This window comes from Pseudonaja textilis, chromosome 8, assembly GCF_049901715.1.
Source record: "Pseudonaja textilis isolate UNSWEBS1 chromosome 8, rPseTex1.2, whole genome shotgun sequence".
Classification (NCBI taxonomy): domain Eukaryota; kingdom Metazoa; phylum Chordata; class Lepidosauria; order Squamata; family Elapidae; genus Pseudonaja; species Pseudonaja textilis.
Genome location: NC_141997.1, coordinates 21422402 through 21442050, shown reverse-complemented (window position 1 = coordinate 21442050; position 19649 = coordinate 21422402). Strand labels below are relative to the sequence as shown.

General features: G+C 36.3%; 1 protein-coding gene across 5 annotated transcripts in view; it reads right to left on the bottom strand.

Moving 5' to 3' along the window:
* Positions 1 to 19649, bottom strand: part of LOC113440861 (sodium/hydrogen exchanger 2) — a 41895-nt gene that overhangs the window by 9131 nt on the left and 13115 nt on the right. For all 5 annotated transcript variants that reach the window (XM_026707509.2, XM_087938495.1, XM_087938498.1 and 2 more), the window contains exons 3-10: positions 16848 to 17098; positions 12115 to 12332; positions 9802 to 10004; positions 8208 to 8297; positions 6654 to 6724; positions 6196 to 6357; positions 4242 to 4341; positions 307 to 432 (exon numbers count right to left, since the gene is read on the bottom strand). In XM_026707509.2, the coding sequence (XP_026563294.2) occupies positions 307 to 432; positions 4242 to 4341; positions 6196 to 6357; positions 6654 to 6724; positions 8208 to 8297; positions 9802 to 10004; positions 12115 to 12332; positions 16848 to 17098 (1221 nt within the window). The remainder of the gene's footprint in view (positions 1 to 306; positions 433 to 4241; positions 4342 to 6195; positions 6358 to 6653; positions 6725 to 8207; positions 8298 to 9801; positions 10005 to 12114; positions 12333 to 16847; positions 17099 to 19649) is intronic.

Sequence of the window (19649 nt, the reverse complement as noted above, 5' to 3'; positions counted from 1 at the left end):
AACATTTAGAGGCACTTGTTATAAAGAAATAAATATTTGAGTATGAAACCAAAACAGTAGTCACTCTCGCTCTCCCATGGAAGATGTATAGCATCTGTCCCCAAAAAACTGCTTTTATTCATTGATATCTTTCATTGGTTTCATGTGTTATCTTGTGTTATCTTGAAAAAGAATCAGTAATTAGTGATACAGGATCAACCTATTGAGAATCATTTAGAGGCCTAAGTGCTTCATTCATATAGTAAAATACTTTGTTTAATAAAATCCCATTTAAAATATATTAAATATATATGTATATATAAGTACTGTTCTCGACAAACTGTTGCTCTTCCTAATGCTCTCCCTTAGGCTATGTCGGCGACGAATCAAAATTTCTTTGGCCTGTTTTTCATTTGCGTCTTCAGCGAGACTGTATCTATTATATGATGGAGTCTGCAACAAACAAATAAGAAAACATATGCTTTAAAAATATATTAATAGTGGTGGTTCTGATCAAAAACATAACTTAAAAGCATAATTAGCATAATATAAAACCTGAAAATGATGTAATATTCCAAAAGTAATTTATTATTTTGATAGCTTTCTATACTACCACAATTTATTTTAATAACTTAGATGTTAAATATCAGAAATGTCAATAATCTTACAGACAATATTTATATAAACCAGCCTATTTGATATGTAAGATGAGGCATAGAGATGCACTGCCACTATGGCTAGATAAAAAAAGGCAAATATCTCTAAACTGTTTTCCAGACAGCTGAGATGCTCTCTAATTGATACTGGGAGAATAGAATTTCCACACTTTCTAAGCCTCAATTTGTACTTAGCTTTTTATTCTGCATTCATTACTTTATATATAACTCAAAGCAGTGAACATACACTCTTTCTTCCTCCTATTTTTCCCACAAAAAGAATCCTGTGAAGTAGATTGGGCTGAGAGAGAGAATGATTGGTCCAAAGTCATCCACCCAACTTTCATGCCTGAGGTGGGATTCACAGTCCTCTGGTTTCTAAACCAACACCTTAACCACTACACTAAACAGGCGCTCCATTAACTGCTCTGCAGAAGATTCTGTCTTCCAAATCTTATTAAAAGGCCATGGGTGAGTGCTATTTGAACCTCTGAGTTATAGTGGTCCATAGTTTTGTTCCACCATGGAAGAATTCTTTGAGTCCCCAATCCTTGGACAAGGAGTCTGGTTTTCTTCAGGTGGAAAAAATATGCCAAGAGATGAAGCAATGGTGGTATTCTAGTTTGACCCGGTTCTGCTGAGCCAGTAGCAGCAATGAGCAGTGGAGATCAAACCAGTTGTCTCCACTGCTCTGCTATTGGGCCCACCTGGGCTCCCATACTCACCTTTATCCTCTGAATTTGAAGCGCAGCTGCTTTGTGTGGCACAGCAAAGTGCCGCGCAGCAGCTGCTGAACTGACCAGGAGAGTGCAGGCCTGCAGGAGGTGAGTTGGAACGCCTCTGCACCTGTGCAAACACCTCTGCCCCTGTGCAACATTGGCACGCACACACGCAAAGTGTGCCTGCCAAGCCACGCCCACTGAACCAGTGGTAAAAATATTTGAGTTGAAGATATACAGGAGCCAAGTCTGCAGGCTTCAGAACTTGAAATACTAAATTAAATTGTTCTACCTGGAAGCCTATTGGGAGCAAAGGCAACATCACAGCACTGGGGTAATTCCAGTGTAATAGGACTGTAATAGCTCTCAAGTGCCAGCATGCAAGTTGCTTCATTCTGCGCTAACTGCAGTTTCCAATTGGCCTTCAAAGGCATGCCCATATAAAGTTCATTGCACAATTACTTCTAATGTGATACAGATATAATCACATTTCTCTACTCGTACATTTCCCTAGACGTTTCTGTGGCCCATCCCTACTTGCCTTTTGCAAGGCTGTGCTTTTTTTTGCCAATGTACCATTGGCCCTGATTGATAAAGGATGATAGTGGATAAATATATGCACATTATATTCAGGTATGACTATTACTACATTATTATGGTTGTTATTTTGTTGGGTTATTTTGATTAATTGGGGCACTTCATAAATATAATAAATAAATAATATGAACAATATCAATAATATTGTGCACCAGCCAAAGTCAGACAAAAGGTTCCCTGATTATGGCATCCAGCAGCAGCCATGGTTTGAGGTCAACAGTCCGATGCCTACTCCTTCAGAAGAAATAATGTCCCATCCAGAGTTATAACTGGACAATGACAGTTCTGTCCTCATCTTACCAAGCTCCTACAGCCTCCAGGCACAAGATCAAGACTTTCATGGTATCTGTGGCCTGGGCTAGGGGTGGAAATATGCATGCTAATAATCATCCCAAACCAACAGGCAAACTGTCCCAGGCAATTAAAGCTTCTGCTGGAAAAGACACATTATCAGGGATCCTTTGGATAGGACTGTATTTTAAAGATTAAAGTGTTTGCACTTTGATGGTGTTTTCATTTGAGATAAATTAGAGTATAAAACTTTCAAGACATGCAGCATACAGTACTAGTTGACTGTATGATTGATTGAGTTGGGAATCTTCCATGGGTATTCAGAAGTATCGTTGTATCTGATTTCAGTGAAAAAATACAATCATCACACAAACTCTTAATTCTATCCTTCACCACATGGAGCCTCAGATAACCTGTTCAACAGCGACTAATGGCCTGTAGGTTATACCCCTGGGTGGGTTTTTGCTAGGAGTAAGGGGAATTGATCAGTTTCTTCTCCCCACCACCAAAACACGCATGCTCACACACACACACACACACACACACACGGAATCATGAAACTCTGCATTGGCAATGAACATTCAGCCATTTTGTTGTTCTTTTACATGTATCTGTCCTTCCTAGCAAACAAAATAAAAATTTGTATGTTTCTACTGCAATGTGAATGAGAAATCTATAGTTTTTTTTTCTGTATGTTAAATGTAAGATGAGCAAGGCTCACGTCATTTTCATTCCAGCAGAAATCACTGGGGGAAATGTGGCATATGTTTACATGTATGAAGAGTAGCCTGCATGTTCATCTTTACATTGTAGTCTTCAAATATCTGATCCAGCATATAATGCTATGTTGATGTTCCAGGTATTGTATACGCAATTTTAACATTTATTTATTTATTCTATTTTATTTTTTATTTGTCAATTGCTTACAAGATAATAGGTATAACTAAAAACATACATGGATACATATAAGAAAAATTTAAAAAAATATAAAAGAAACAATAGGACATGGACGGTAGGCACGTTGGTGTGCTTATGCACGCCCCCTACAGACCTCTTAGGAAAGGGGTGAGGTCAATAGTATACAGTCTAAGGTTAAAGTTTTTGGGGTTTGGGGAAAAAAACCACAGAGTCAGCTAGAGTATTCCAGACATTGACCACTCTGTTGCTGAAGTTGTATTTCCTGCAATCAAGTTTGGTGAGATTAACCTTGAGTTTGTATCTATTGTTTGCTCTTGTGTTGTTATGGTTGAAGCTGAAGTATTCATTGACTGGTAGGACACAGCAATGTATGATTTTATACACTATACTTAGATCGGACCGAAGGTGGCATAGTTCTAGGTTTTCTAGGTCTAGAATTTCGAGTCTGGTGGCATAAGGTATTGTGCAACGAGTAGAGGAGTAAAGAACTCTTCTTGTGAAATATTTCTGGACTTTCTCAACTGTGTTAATATCAGATACGTAATGTGGGTTCCATACTGATGAACTGTATTCGAGTATTGGTCTAGCAAATGTTTTGTATGCTCTAGTTATTAGTGTAATATTACCAGAGAAAAAGCTACGTAAGATTAGGTTAACAACTCTTAACGCCTTTTTGCCTATGTAGTTACAGTGGGCTCTAATACTTAGGTCATTTGAGATGAGTACTCCAAGATCCTTGACAGAGTTTGGATCATTAACAAGGTCTTGACTATTCAGCCTATATTCATCAAGAGACACATATTTCAAAACAGTTCCAGCTGTTTGTTTCAAGCTTTTCTTAAGTCTTTTTGCATAAACATAATTTCTCTTTGTTGCATAGCAATTCATCACCTTTCTTACTCAGTAAATCTAAATGCATTTGTTTGAGGATAAATTCCAATGATTGTAATTGAAATTATTTCTGCGTACACATCTTAAATTAGCATGCTACTGTTTTTATTAGAAAATGAAAAAACAACTGTCTGAGAATGTAGATGTAGAAACACCAAGGTGTTATTCTAATATCTTGTTGTCTACTTACTCTTTGCCTTATCTGATACAGATTCTTTGTTAAAATCTCTCTTATGTTATCCATTTGGCCAGAATAAGGTTCATGTTTTTTTTCTCCTTCTTGAGGCTCACTGTTGTAACAGGGGATAAAATATAGGATTATACAGATCATCCATTGGAATAATATGAATTATACATTTTTTCAAAGATAGAAAATAATTTAAAAGAAAGAAAACATATTTATCATATGTTACATAAAAAGAACAATTTGGTTAGTATTAACTTAACCATATCATTAACGTGGTTCTGCAATTTATTTAAAGTGCAAGTTGATAAAATGTTAAATAAATCTACAATTTTCCCAAGTAGATATGATTCATAGATTCTTTCATTCATGAATATTTGAGGATTTAATTGAAATCCATAATTCACATCAATGTCACCTGATTATAGAATTAATAATACTATGCTTTTAACACATTTAACTCAATTAAATTTAAATATATTTTATATTATCAAAATATCAATATAAATTTTGTTCTGAAAAGCTGAAGCAGTAAAAGTTTTCTATATTAATCCTTTATAGCCCACTTTACTGTGAATTTCTGAAATGATCATCTGAAATGATCATCTCTATGTATGTAATACCCCTATCCACAACTGAGGCCTCACTTTGCTGATATTTCATAAACAATTCAAAGCAGTCTTTCTTGTTCTGTGAGGTTTGAGGCCCAGTTGTTAGTGCCATTATTAAGTATTTTTGCTTTTTGGTTATGTTCATGAGGGTTCTTCTTGGTTGTTTGTTTCTTTGTACTTCCATCTTGGATTAAGGTAATTTATATATCTATTCCTGTCTCTATCCCTAATTATGCTTCTTCATTATAGAAAATACAATCATTTGTAACTCTAATCTTACATGCATGCAAAAACACCTAGACATGCACAAACAAACCAATTCAGTCTATAATTCAATGATAACTCTAACTTCTAATTCCCAGACATTTCTGGCTGGGAATTTGGGGAAGTTGTACTCCCAAAATAATTGGAAGGTAACAGATGGAGGGGATAGAGGAAGAGAAGCTTTTTAAAAAGCTGTTCTAGGCATTTAATCTCCCCGTTAAACTTGCATTAAGTCTGTCTATTTGTGAAGCTCATGACTAGAGGTCTCCAGTGTTGCAAGTATAAATAGGAGCAATGCCCTGATTTTATGCACTCCTGCAAGAGTACAACAGGAACTTGGTTTATTATTTTATTTATTTATTTTTATTATTGTATTTATTTAATTTATTGACTGCCCATTTTACTATAAGGTAACACCGAGTAGCTTACAATGTTAAGAAAAATAAAACAATATAAAATAAATTCTGCAAAAATGTAAATATAAAATACAAAATGCAACAGCTAAAAGATGGGAAGGAGAAAATAGGATAAGCAGGAGAGGGCAATGTTTTTTTTAAGGAGATGATGAACCAGAGCCTCCTTAAAATGCACCAGAAATATCCCTCCCTGGAGTGATGAATTAATCACTGCCTGCACCCACCTGCTAGTCACTGTATGGAGGCTTTCAACCAACCAGGGGGCCAAGGATCTAAATGACAGGTGGTGGTGCTGACAGCACTGAGGAACCTGTTCACTTCAGGTCCAACAAGGTAAAACCTTTTCCAGATTGATTTATAAAAAACAAAATATTTTAAATGTCATTCCTAACGTTCACTTCCACATATGCTGTTACTTCTGATTTGCTTTATGCTTGTATTTTATTATTAACTAATGGAGGGGTTTCAAAGTAAATTTTTGAAAAGGAAATAAATCCCAGAAATAATTAAATGGTTAAAGCATTTAGTCCTAAATGTAAAAAACAAAAACAAAAACAGCCCGCTCCTTTTTATTTTTTCTTGGGCTGCAAGGAAGTAAAGAATTCAACTTCAGTGCTTTTAAGAGTTATATTCTGACACTGATAATTCTCCATATTTCTCTCTACTTACCTGAGAGAAGCTAGAGATGGAACTGTGCTTAACATCCCATTCTCTGCCATTTCAATGGCATTTTTTATTTCCAATTTCTTGTACAGGGCAACAATACTTGATTGTGGTTGTTTTTCCTTGATTAAAAGTCTCCTTAGATACTTCTTATCAAATTTTATAAACCTGTAAGAAGGAAGAGCCATTCTATTAATTAATTTAAAATGAACTGAAACTGCAGCAAATTTTCTTTGTTCTTATAAATTATTCTGACGTTTAGAGAATTGGTTTCTAACTAAAATGGAATTTTTAATTTGTGACAAATCAAAATTAAATGATCATGTTTTCTGAAATGAAATAATTCTTAAAGTTAATTGAATTATATGTTTGTAAATGTAATAATGTAAATGTAAATATTACATTAAATAATACATGGCTTTTTCCACTTGTTCTTTTAGATTGTTACTAAATATGCTACTTACTTATCTCTCCAAAAGTTGTGACCCCAGTGTCCACACACATCTTCAATACCAGCCTTGATGTGATCAAAGAACTAGGATGTAAAAAAAAAAACCAGTCATTACATTATTATTATACAAAGATATATATATGACTTGCTTCTGTAAGAAAAAGTTATCTTGGATTTTATACCCAATTGTTATCCAATACAATTGTTTTTAAAATCAACAATAAATGTGAGAAATACATTACTAAGAGTCAACACCAACTTGATGGAACATAATGAATTAAAACATGTTATAAATGTTACATTATCACCACTTGGGGGAAAAAATCCCCCCAATTGAACATGATGCTTGTTATCTAGATGTACGTCTTTTTCTCAGTGCATGGCACCATTCATATCTCAGTTTTTCACAGGGCCTCTAGGCCAAAGGAAGTACTTGAAAGTTCCATTTATTAAATAGTTAAGTTCAAATTTAAAAATGTAAAATATCCCAACATGCATACTTTGGGAATCATGGTGTCAACTTTCAAAATGACTTCAGCCAAAGTCGGGCCTACTTTTGTTTCTCAGTTGCCACTCTTGGGGGAAGGCAGGAGTCAGAAGGTATTGGAATGTGGTGTGCCTTAATCTGCCAGACAAAACATCAACCAGACTCAGCGTGAGAACTAAGCTCATATTTTAACCAAGGCTTCCTGAGACAGTAACGATCACATGCTTAGTCTCCAAAACCCTCTTTTTATTTCAACAGCTGTGAATTATATTCATTCACAGCCTGTAAATGAGTCCCAAACAGTTTATGATTAGCCCAATAGAAGTCTGCCACAGTCTTTTCAGGATAAGGCTGATAAGCATCCACCTTTATCTCCCTTGAAATACTGCCAACGACTAAATTGCCAATTAGCTGTACAAGGTCAAACGGAGCACTAAGTCAACACAGAGCTTCAGAGTTTAAACCAACCAGAATGAACAAAGTTGCTTCCTACAAAAGTTCATGTCTCTTTGCTCCTCCTTTATGTCTTAAGGGAAGGGCCTATCATCTCCAAGCCTTACCCCTTCCGCCCCTTTTGTCTTAACTGTTCTTGCCTTCTGCCAGCTCTGTGCAAGCGCGCACTGGGAATAGGCTCCCCCTGTTTCTCTGCCTCACTGATGTCAGAGGCTCCGGAGTCAGCACATAACTCTCAGATGGCCCTAGCTCCATCTCTGTGTCAGATGCAGATCCCTCGTCCAAGTCCTCCCCAGACTCCAGGACTGGCCGGTGTTCCTCCCCCATTGTCCAACTCTACAGCCAGCTCCGCTGGTGGAAGCTCCTATCAGACTGATTAGTTAACATGACTTAGGACACCTGAGGGTGGGCGGAAAGTTTCTATTCTTTTAACTACCCTAAAGCATGGGAATTACTTAGTTAGCTTTATCTTTCTACATGCCAATATGATGTACTTAATAAAAGGTCTTTTGTGCCTGACTGAAGCCTCACATTCCTGACTCAACTGGGTTCATTACTTGGAACCACAACACATAGTTCTGGGCATTTCCCAAAAGGCATGTAATGCACCTCAAATTGCTAACTTACCCGGCAGTAGATTTCTTCACTTACTGCTGGTTGCTTCTTATTTGATCTTTTGACATGAAGAAGCTCCACCAGTAGGCGAATTGTCATTCCCTGTATAGAAGAGCAGAAGAAGCATGACATTCACTTCAGCCCAGCATGATTTGCCATGATGTCATTTTCATATTCCGCATTATAAAGATAATCCCCAGGTTACGAGCATTCCTTAGCAAACATCCGAGGTTATGCGACAAGCGCCTCCTAGCGTTTACAAATCCCAAAATTATGAATATTGCAGCACCACAGCAGTTGTTCACCCTTATGAAAAACTACAGAGGCTCTCCAATATTCACCCTGCCTATTCCCCCTGCCAGATCTTGGCAGGCATTTTACCCGTGGAGACTCGCTTACCTTGCAAAGATCTCTTTATCATGGTTTCTTTGCCTGTATTCACAGAGAACAGGCCTAATGTACTGCGATATCACACGAGATCAGTAGCGTGAGATATTGTGTAATCTCGTACTTTACCCTCTAGTCTCTCCTCATTGAGGCCTGGATATTTGCAAATGGAGGGAAGGCTTAGGTCCTTCAGGCCTTTCCTCTGTTTGTTGTTTCATTGCTGAAGCCTGCAGGGAAATTGCATTCCTTTTAGGCTTCACCAGCCCTTTGCAAAAAGCCTTTGTTGACACCAGTGGAGCTTGGGAGGAGCATGCATGTCCCTCCAAAGCCCTGTTCCTACCTTTTTGCAAAGGGCTGCCAAAGCCTACAGGGATGCAATCCTCAAGCACTTTGCTGATGAGAAAGCAGCTCCAAAAGGCCATGTGCAGTCTTTCATGGCTGCTTTCTCGCCCCAGATCAGTTTGATGAGGCCTCCAGCACTGAGAAAGCAGCCTCTTGCTGACAAGAAAGGAGGGGACAGGCAGGTTGGAGAGGAGACAGATGTTCATAAGTAAATCACTCGGTGAGACAGGATGGTGGGGGAAGCAGTTGTGGGGACCCCAGGGGAGGGAGAATGAGGAATCTGTGGGTCAGGGGAGGCCTTGGGTGGTCTGAAGTAAGGTGGCCTGTTTCCTCACTAGGCCTCCAATGGCCTTCCCCACCCCAAGGTATCTCATATGCACTTAACGAGCCACGCATTAAATTAGTGAAAGCAGGAAGTGATGTCGCATGAGCAAGGCACAAGATTCACTCCCATGAATTCTCAAGTTATAGATGGAATGGACAGGCTCCATTACATTCATAACTCGAGGACTACCTGTACTACAAATGTTTGGGAAAAAAAATATATTTTTGTTGTGAAAGGAGATGCAGTTTGGGGAAAGATTTCACATTGTACTGATGCATCAGAAATAAAGCTGAAAATGTAGGCCTAGTTCATATGATAGATGGGGTTATTGTCAATGAATATGAAGAGATCTAGAAGAAGGCTTTGGCACAAATCTGAGATGTTTGGTCATGGACATATGCAATTTCTGACTGCATAATCTGTTATTTTCGTTTTGTGTGACACTTTTAAATTAAGTGAATTAGATAAATTGAATTAGATAAATTGCAGATTTTCTATGAAAAAGAACTATTGGTCATATATTGTACATATAACTATTGGAAATATTCTTACCTGAATGAATACAGTAAAGAATATCACTACGATAGCAGCGGTAATGAAAAGCTTCTTTCTAGGAAATACAGAAGAAGGGAGCAGGAAGACTAGAGAAAAACATATAGCTCCTCGGAGGCCTCCATAGGCGATAATGAACTGGTCTTTAAATGTTATAGGAATTGTCCGAAATATATTTATTACCTGAGTCAATGCAAAAACTCCTAAAAAAAAGCCAGACATATACAAAAATTGATTATGGTATCCTAACCAGCTTCAAAATTTAAGAATGGAATATACAGTGTTACAACTGTTCCCTTCCTATTTCCATGGCTGTTTCCAGTTGGTGTTGCTAGGGAGAATATATTTAATTCAATTACAGATTCCCCAGATCTACCCACTCTCTGCTCTTAGTTAAAATCTACAGTTCGTGAAACTGTTGAGTAAGGTCATACATCAGAATTGTGTGAGGTATTATCAATATGCTGACGTATAACATACATCTCCACCGTAGGCCAATCAAGTTAGGTTGTCAAGATTCTTTTCAAGTGCCTGAAGGTTATGTACCCTGGATGGGGAAATACAGAGTTTATCTTAACACGAACAAAACTGAAGAGTTGTACATTTTTGGAGATCACTTTGGTAAGGGATAGCTCTCCCAACCAGAACTGGAGTGCAATATTGGAGTCCTCTTGGACTCTGATTTTGCTAGCATTCCATCTGTATTATTCAGGTTATAAGGACCAGATTTGAAAAATAGCTGTTGATTAATGTTTCGCCTAGTAAGGACAAGCAGCAAAAACTTTGCACAAACACATCATGCGACAGTTTGCAAAGTCACAAGATGACTTTGACAGAGTTATGCAGGTCCATTACCAAAGCAACAAGGAGTAAAACATATCTTAAGTTGACAATGCAGAAAGTGTTCGTATGTGGGTAAGACAGACATTTTCCTAATTCACTAAGATATAAGGAGGAAAAGAACAGTACATTCAGTCAAGATTCTGTTATTATAACTGTATCCAGGCTGATGCAACTACACCCCTTCCTGGGTGTGACTCACAGTCACTCATGCCCTAGTCATCTACTGTATAGATTGCTACAATATGTTCCATATAGAATTGCCTTTGATAACCATTCAGAAGCTCCAATTGGTTCAAAATACAGTGGTGTGAACAGTTATGAATGCACTTCATTGTGCCCAGGTAGCACACTGCTTCACAAACTGAACTGGCTCCGTATAAACTTTCAGATGTTATTCAAGGTACTGATTATCTCCTATAAAATCTTTCATGGCAGAGATCCAGGTTACCTGTAGAACTTCCTGTCCCTAATTGTCTCTATTCATTCCAAGACATTTAGCGGAGAAAGCATATTAAGGTCCTTTCTCCATAACAATATCAGCTAATGAAATTGTTAAGGATATGGTTTCTCTGTTGCAGTGCCTGCCCTAATACCATTCATCTGAAGTTTGGACGTCCTGTTTTGTCCTGCAAAGATGCAATGACTTGGCTTTACCCCAAGCATTCAGGCAGATTGTAGGATGAATGTATATATAAGATCATTAAATGACATATTTCAATACATTTGTCCCAGTTACTCCTGTTGACCCATTATCCTATTGGCTTTTTAATATTCCAAAGATATGATACAATATTTTTTAGTCTTCATTTTCATGTTTCTTCAGATTGTGAATCAACTACAGTTGCTCTTGCAATTGGGCAGCCTTATAAAACTCATAAATCAAAATAAACACGGCAAATAAATGTGCTTGAATACTTACCTTTAAGGTAACAATTCCTCAAAAACAAGACATAATCTTCTGTTGGTATTATAGAAAGGTAGATACATACATACATCATGGCTGAAATCTTTCTTTAATATAAATGTAAATGTTTTGTAATGAAAATACCATATTTACTATAATTTAAAATAAGGATACAAATTAAAAGCATCCCCACCCTTTGCAGTTTTAAAGTAGCCAAGCCAATAATTCCTCAGGAATTTCTATAAAAGAAGAGATTCCCTATTAGTTGGAAGCTGAAAATCTGAGGTGTACTGCTAGTGTTTTCACACTGTATAGGATGTATGGGTTATCTCCTGCTAAATTCTGCCTTCTTCCTTCCTTATATAATCATTGGGTTCACTGACCAAAAATTGGTTTACTCAGTCATTTGTAAAGATTTTCCTCTATCACTGTAAAAAACAAGACTTTCATCTTAAAAATAAGGACACTTCTTTGTCAAAGATACAGTTCCATTATCTAAAAGATAATCACATTTCAGTAGTAAAGTAGCCTGAAGTGCAATCTAGAAAGTTTTAAGTGTCTCTTACCTAATAAACGCCAAATCAAACAAAATAGCAGAGTGAAACAAACAAAGGCCCAGTTCCAGTCATGGTTTTTTCCGACTGTAGATACTCCCATGAAAATAAAGATAAGAGTTTCACTGACACTGCTCAGCATTTTCATGAAATATTTTATAGTAGTATAGGACTTCTGAGAAACATTCTCCTCCACGTATTTATTCATGGTCATAGCACATGCTGTAATCCTGCAGGAAAAAACTAGTTCAGTTTCTCTGTGTTTTTATTACAAATACTGTAATTTTTACTGCAAACACTTGAGTAAAGTGCACCTGTTACTCCAATAAAATGTCCAGAGTCACCCTGTTAATGAGATAGGCAGTAAGAACCCCAATAAATAAATAAATTTCACTCAGAATTGTTATAGAAGTTAATGTCACTGAGTTTAGTAAAATTAAGTTTCTTCCTTTTAACATTTCTTGATACCATTTAATAAGGTCTTTGGGAACACTTACAGACTTTTATGCAATTAACATAATGCATTGTGTGGATGCCTTTGCAGTCAACTCTTACAAAAACTTAATTGTTACTTGCTTGTAGGAAATGGAAAGTTATCATTCACTTTGGTTTTTGTCGCTCTGAATATACGAAGCAGTCTTGACCATATAGGCCAGGTGGCTACTATAATTATTTGTCCTCCCTTTGGTTATTCAGCATTATGATATTCAATGTGGTTATGATTTCCCTTTAAAAAGATACCATTTCATGATGTCAGAAAGACTGCAAATAGATATCATGCGTGGGTGTTATTGCAGTGCTTCCTGTTTTAATTTTGAACTTTAAGATGTGTTCCATGGTGTTGTTCCTATCAAATATCTTCCTGGAACAGATGTGTCAAAGATTATACAAACTGGATTTACAACTGCTTCTCAGTTTATTTATTATTATATATTTTGGTCAAAGTATGTGTTATATTTTTACATAAGGTAAAGTAAGCTGAATTAAACTGAAGTCACCTTACCATCTGCTGATAGTGAATGCTATAAAAGTAGTCTATTATTCTTAGGTGCAAAAATGAATTGCATTTTTAGGTACTTATTTAAAGCAGCTTAGATAGGAATCTTTACTAAATCCCCAGGATGATACAGGGCATATCTAACCAAGTAGAAAGGCCACAGGAAGTATTCTACAATAGTTCCCATGCCATTCTGTGGTTTTTGATAGCCAGAACATGCTGTGACACAAAAGAGGAAATATGAAAGTTCTCCTGTGCTGTGGGGCTACAATTCCAGGATTCATTTTATACTTCCCACCTCATCTATGAAGTGGCCCAGAACTGCAGAGTGGTTGTTTTTCACATCCTTACATAATGACTGTATCATCAACAAAATTTGAAGACCCACACTAGACAATTCTATGAACTTTCATCCAATTTCAAAACTCTTAATAGTATATTGAAAGTTAGTTATACTGTCTCTTATACTTCAGTTGTAAAATTATATAGATATTTTTATGACGGGTTGCCTGAATTTGGCTAGTAATAACAGCAGAAATGTAGCTTTCAACTATAAAAGCAGGGATAAAGTACAAATTATTATGTTTTTAATGACTTTATTTATTTTGAAACTCATAAAAAGTACTTATAAATTTAAGTCCTAATGACCTGAATGATTACTATTCTCACAACAATAGATACAGAGTGGAAAAACATCCAAGAAATTATTGTTTGATTTGTATTCTGTTTTTATGTCTTGTTACAGAAAGACTAATGCAGAAATCTTCAATATATTGATTTCAGTTTATTCAAATATTCCTAGGTAATCACTTCCATTTATCAGAAACCATTTAAACTAAACTGGGCAGATCTACCAGTAATGCAAATCAGCCTGTAGAAACATGGCAGTTTAATGGAAAAATCTAGATCATACGATACTATCTTTTAGCTTTTTCACAATTCAGTCTTAATTTTCCTGACTCCTCTTCTATATTATGTGATATATAGGAGTTATACAAATCTATTGAAAATGCTTTATTGTAATTTGATCAAAATCATTTCATTTATGAAAAAAGAAGCTTAACATCCAATATTCTATTACATTCCTTTTTCGTACAAATGTATATACAGTATAAACTTATATGCTGGACTAGAAAATAATTTAGTAGATCAATCCATTAAATGTTTATCCATAATATAAATTGATTCTGGCTTAGCTAGAAATGGATACCCAGCTATACTGTCTTAGCACTATGCATGAATGAACCAGTGCAGCTTATTTAAGAAATCATAGTTAAAATAATCTGATAACAATTGGTGGATACTTATTTTCTACATATTATATTAAGAGACATACTATTCTCAGCAGAAAGAGCACTGAAAAAGCAATAGGATTTTATAAGAGGCACTCATAGTGCACATATATGAATGTTCCATGATAATAGTACCTATGATTGTCTTTACAATACAGTGAATAATCTTGAAGCATTTTAAAGATTAGTTGATGAAACAAATTTATGAATGTTGAAATTAATATCAGAATTAGAAGGAAATTGAAAACCACACAAATATTGTTACTGGGAAATGAAGTAGGTGGGGTTCTTAAAGGTCAGGTGAATTAATATAGTATTTTATATTTAACAAAATGGTCAATGAAATAAATTTCCACTTTTACGGTTTATGAAATGAAATCTATTTTTCAAATTTAAGCTTTATTAGTTCATTCACATTTTTCCATATTGAAATATTGGAAATAATTAGTTATGTGAGAACATTGAATTTGGTAATGCATTATAGGACTCAAATATAAGTAGTCCTCAGCTTACGACAATTGAGCCCAAAATTAATGTTGCTGTGAGACATTTGTTAAGTGAGTTTTGCTCCATTTTATGTCTTTTTTTGCCACATTTATTAAGTGAATCAGTGCAGTTGTTAAATTAATAACCCGGTTGTTAAATGAATCTGGCTTCCTCATTGACTTTGCTTGTCAGAAGTTTGCAAAAGGCAAACTTTGCAAAAGGCAAACATGGCCCTGGGGCACTACAACTGTCATAAATGTGAGTCAGTTGTCAAGCATCCAAATGTGACCATAGGAATACTGCAACGGTCATAAGTGTCAGAAATAGTCCTAAGTCACTTTTTTCAGTGCTGCTGTAACTTCGAATGGTCATTAAGTGAACAGTTGTAAATCAAGGACAACTTGAATTAAAAGTAGATTTTCAAAAATTGAAACTTGGCACTAAAAGGCAAGAAACACAATGTATTTCACATTATATGAGAGGGAAACATTCATTTTGCCAAATGTACCCTGATTTCCCCAACATAAGACCTGTCCCCAAAATAAGCCCTACTTAAGCGCCTGTGCAGCCTCCTGCCCATTCCATCTGCTTGCTCGCAGTGCCGCCGATATAAGATGGGTGGAGCTGCCCCATGTCACCTTATGTCAGTGGCACCACAAGCTAGGCCGTCCACGTCCCAACAGCTGCTTCATGATCACAGCACTGGCATGTTGCTTGTGCTTCTGCTCCATTATGACCACAAACAAGCAGAAGTGGGCCAGCAGCCATGCAGGCTCCTGTTGGACAGGAATGCTAGAGCCGCCACCGCAAGGCAAGGCAGATATTGGGGCGTGGGTGGCCTGGCTATGGGGCCTCTAAGGTAAGCCAGTGCAGGATGCATGGGGCAGCTACACACACACACACACACACACACACACACACACACGCCTGGAAGTGCAGGACGGCCTCCTGCTCACCATGAGCAAGCAGAAGAAATGGGCCTTCCGTACATGGGGGGGCATCTCCCAAAAATAAGCCCTAGTGCTTATTTCGAAACCCAAAATGAATATATCAATCCCTGTGGTAAAATAAAATAATCATAATATGTTGTTTTTATCTGTTATTTATTCAACAGTTTATAATGTTTGAGATATATAGATTTTCAACAAATATTTTAAAGTAATTTAAAGATGAGAAATGAATTGAAGGCTAAAGCTTACTAATTTGACTAAGCCTATCTTATAAAGTGTGCAGTAGAAACAAGCTTTAAAATAGAAATTACTTTTGCATATCTTAAACTTTTACCCATTTTCTCATACCAGCTATCATAACTATTTATAGAATTGTTCCTGAATGTACTGTAGATAAATCTAATTATAATGATGGAATTGAAACATTTTCTTAAGTCATTTACTCTTTTAAAATTAGACTGCAAATTCTCAAAGGTAAAAAGCAGAGATATGATTTACTTGTAACAAGCCTATAACTTGTAAAACATTCTCCGTTTCCTTAATATCCTCTGCCACATTGTTGTCTATCAACATAGGAGGTCCTTCAATAATTGAGAACAAAAATTGACATATTGATATTGACACCACATATTTTCATGTGGGGAAGATTAAAGGGGTATGAAAAAGATTCTAAGGTTGTAGTAATAAAGATTAATAATCAGAACTCGTGGCCTCAAGAAAACAATCACAGTAGTGTAATTTCACAACCTAAAATGGCTGAATGAGTAACTTTGACTGCTAGTTAAAACAAAAACTTATCATAAAAACCAAAGAAATAATTTCAAGAAAACTGATACATTTGCCTTTTACCATCATGGATACGGGACTTGTTAAATATTATTACTTCTGAATTTGAAAACTAGATCCTGTTTTTTTTTTTAAAAGGAAGAACATAAATTACTATTAATACATGCAGGATACTTTTAGCCAAAGTTTGTTGTTTGCTTGTTTTTATATATATATATATATATATATACTTACGCCATAATCCCTGAAAGGTGAAACATTTCAGCTGTTATGTATGATAGGTAACTGTATAAGAAGACAAACAGTGGCTCAATCACTCGAATTTTATGGGTGAAACGAGTAGTAAAAGCTGCTACAAATCCAAGAATGATTCCAATCAAAACTCCACCAATGCCAACTACAAAAAAATTAGCAATTCCAGCAAATATGTCAATGGCCTCAATTGTACGCATCTGGCAGAAAGATTTGAACAAGTTGTACAGGACCTATGAAGGCAAAAGTTTTGCTTTTTAGATTTCTTTTGAAATAATGTTACAGTTATTTTAACTGAAAATATAAATTACATTCTATTGCTATTCCATAATCTCAGAAAGTAGAACAAATGAAAAAAAAAAAAAAGGAATACATGAGCCAATATTTGTTACTTTTCAGCTGTGTAGCATTTTCTTAAAAAAGCATATATCTTTTAAAAATTTTCCCCTTAGAGAAAAAATGTCTGTTTAGTTATTCAGTCCTGTATGTAACAATGAAGAGCCTCAGTCCTTAATTTAATGTTTTATAGTAAATTTCAAAAAATCTTTATTATCTAGTCAACCCTCTGAAGAAAGAATAGCAGTCTCTTACCTGGCAGCCTTGCATGTGAATTTTTTTTGGGGGGTGGGGAAATGGGGAAGAGATAAGAAAAAGAAAAAAAGTATGTCAGGGGGGAAAATGATGTGTCAGAAAGAAAGATAGCAGGTGATGTCATCCATTAGGGTATTTATAAGACTGAAGTACTTCGGATCAGTACGCAAAAGGTGATTCAGCAGCTGCCACATAATCCAGAGAAAAGGATTCAGCTGTGTTAGCAGAAGTGTTACACTGATGCCTCCATATGCTCCAACACATTTTTTTAAACAAAACCCAAAGCTCTACATAGTTTAGTATTCATAACGCACAAAGAGCAAAGACAAACATCTGTCCATATCTATAGAGTGAATACATTCATTAAAATTATTCAACCAGGAGCTAAAATTACATTCATAGCAGCCAGATGACAGGGATATGACTGTTTTTATCTGCAATGTATTGGGTAATAACCCTGGACTAGCAAAAAGCCTTTATCTTCTTGTGGACCAGAATCCAATCATTCTCAAAAAGTCCAGTTATCTTGGTGGTAAAGATTAAGTGTTTGCTGTCATCTCTCCCATGCAATAGGCTTTAAACCAGGTTCCAGTCCATATCTGATCAAATCCATTCCTGTTCTTCTGCCAACACTGCTTTATTTGCCTCATTTCATTTTCTTGTTGTTCCTTTAGTCAAACAAGCATCCCTTTCTAGTCTGTAGAAGACTCCTATTGACTTACTAGGTCATTTCTCCTTTTCCAAGGTTGGCAAGGACTTTGAAAGAATAGCTTGTCAAGTGACAACAAAATACTTTCATAACACTATTTAAATTCCTCAGCTTTTAGAACTGGATCAACTTTTCTTAATTTGCTAAAACTGTATATTTTATGGCAGTTTATAAGGCTACAACACAACAATGAGCTTTGGGCAATTTATCCATGCAATGAGCATGAGAGTTACTGAGTGTGTGGATATCCCAATCTGCAATAGCAGACTTACATACTGCTCCATAGTGCTTTACTGCAGTTTACAATGTCAGCATACTTCCCCCAACAATCTGAGTCCCCATTTTACTGACCTCAGGGGTAGAAGGTTGAGTCAACCTTGAGCTAGTCAGGATTGAACTCCTGACTGTGGGCAGAATTAGCCTGCAGTACTGCATTCTAACCACTGTGCCACCAAAGCCCACAAATGTCACAATCTTTAGCATATATCTCCTAACTATTGAAACTGTGTTTATTTCAACCCATCTAGTCCAGCAAAGTTTTTAACAGCAACTTCTATCCAACATAAGTTGGCAGTGTACAGATTTGAATAGGCTCATTAGGTGAGTAAGCAGAGAATCATTAAGCGTCATTGCTCCTATATCCTTCTCTTAGATGGGTTGTTAAGTGTGATCTTCCTGGTGAATCTGTGAAGTGGTCCTCATCTTTCTGGAAACTGATACAAGAGCAGCATTAAAAAAATAGAGAACAGGTTGTACTGAGAAAGGAGAATATTTGTAGCTCAGGATTGAAATGTGGAGTTATTGCTGCTCTTTGAGCTTAGTTGATTTCAAGTAAATTTATATTCTGGAGACCTCCAAGACTACTCCCACCAACACTGACAGGGTAAGTCAGTGGAATATAAATTGAGAGCAAACCTACTCCTAGGTGACGTTACCTACTTTGGGTAATGAAATATCTACAAGAAAATAACTAAACTCACAGAACACCAGGGCAGGTTGTTGTCTTAAAAAGAAGTTTGAGAAAGGAGTGAAGGAATCCATTTGTGCCAAAATGGAAAATCCTTCTCAGACACAACCAATTCCCCCAGTTTTTATGCTGCTCTTGCATCAGTCCCAAGGAAGATCAAGATCACTTCACAGATTCACCAGGGAGATCACATTTAATGACCCATCTAAGAGAAGAATTTAGGAACAATGATCCTTAAGGACTCTGCCTACTCAGCTAAGGAGCCTATTCAGATTAGATCAAACCATACTGGAGGACATATATGGGGTGTCCCTTATCACCTTGCACAGACTGAAGAAGCTACTTCAAAACAAACCATTTCAAACAAACAAATAAACAAAAAAGAGCAGTGAAGTTCAGTTGTCATGACTCAACTTCCAGACATTTCTTTTCATGCCCCACAGGCATCAATGTTCTATTCAGAGTTTCCATGCTTTATTATAAGCATATTCTAGTTATTTGCAGTTACTCACAGTAA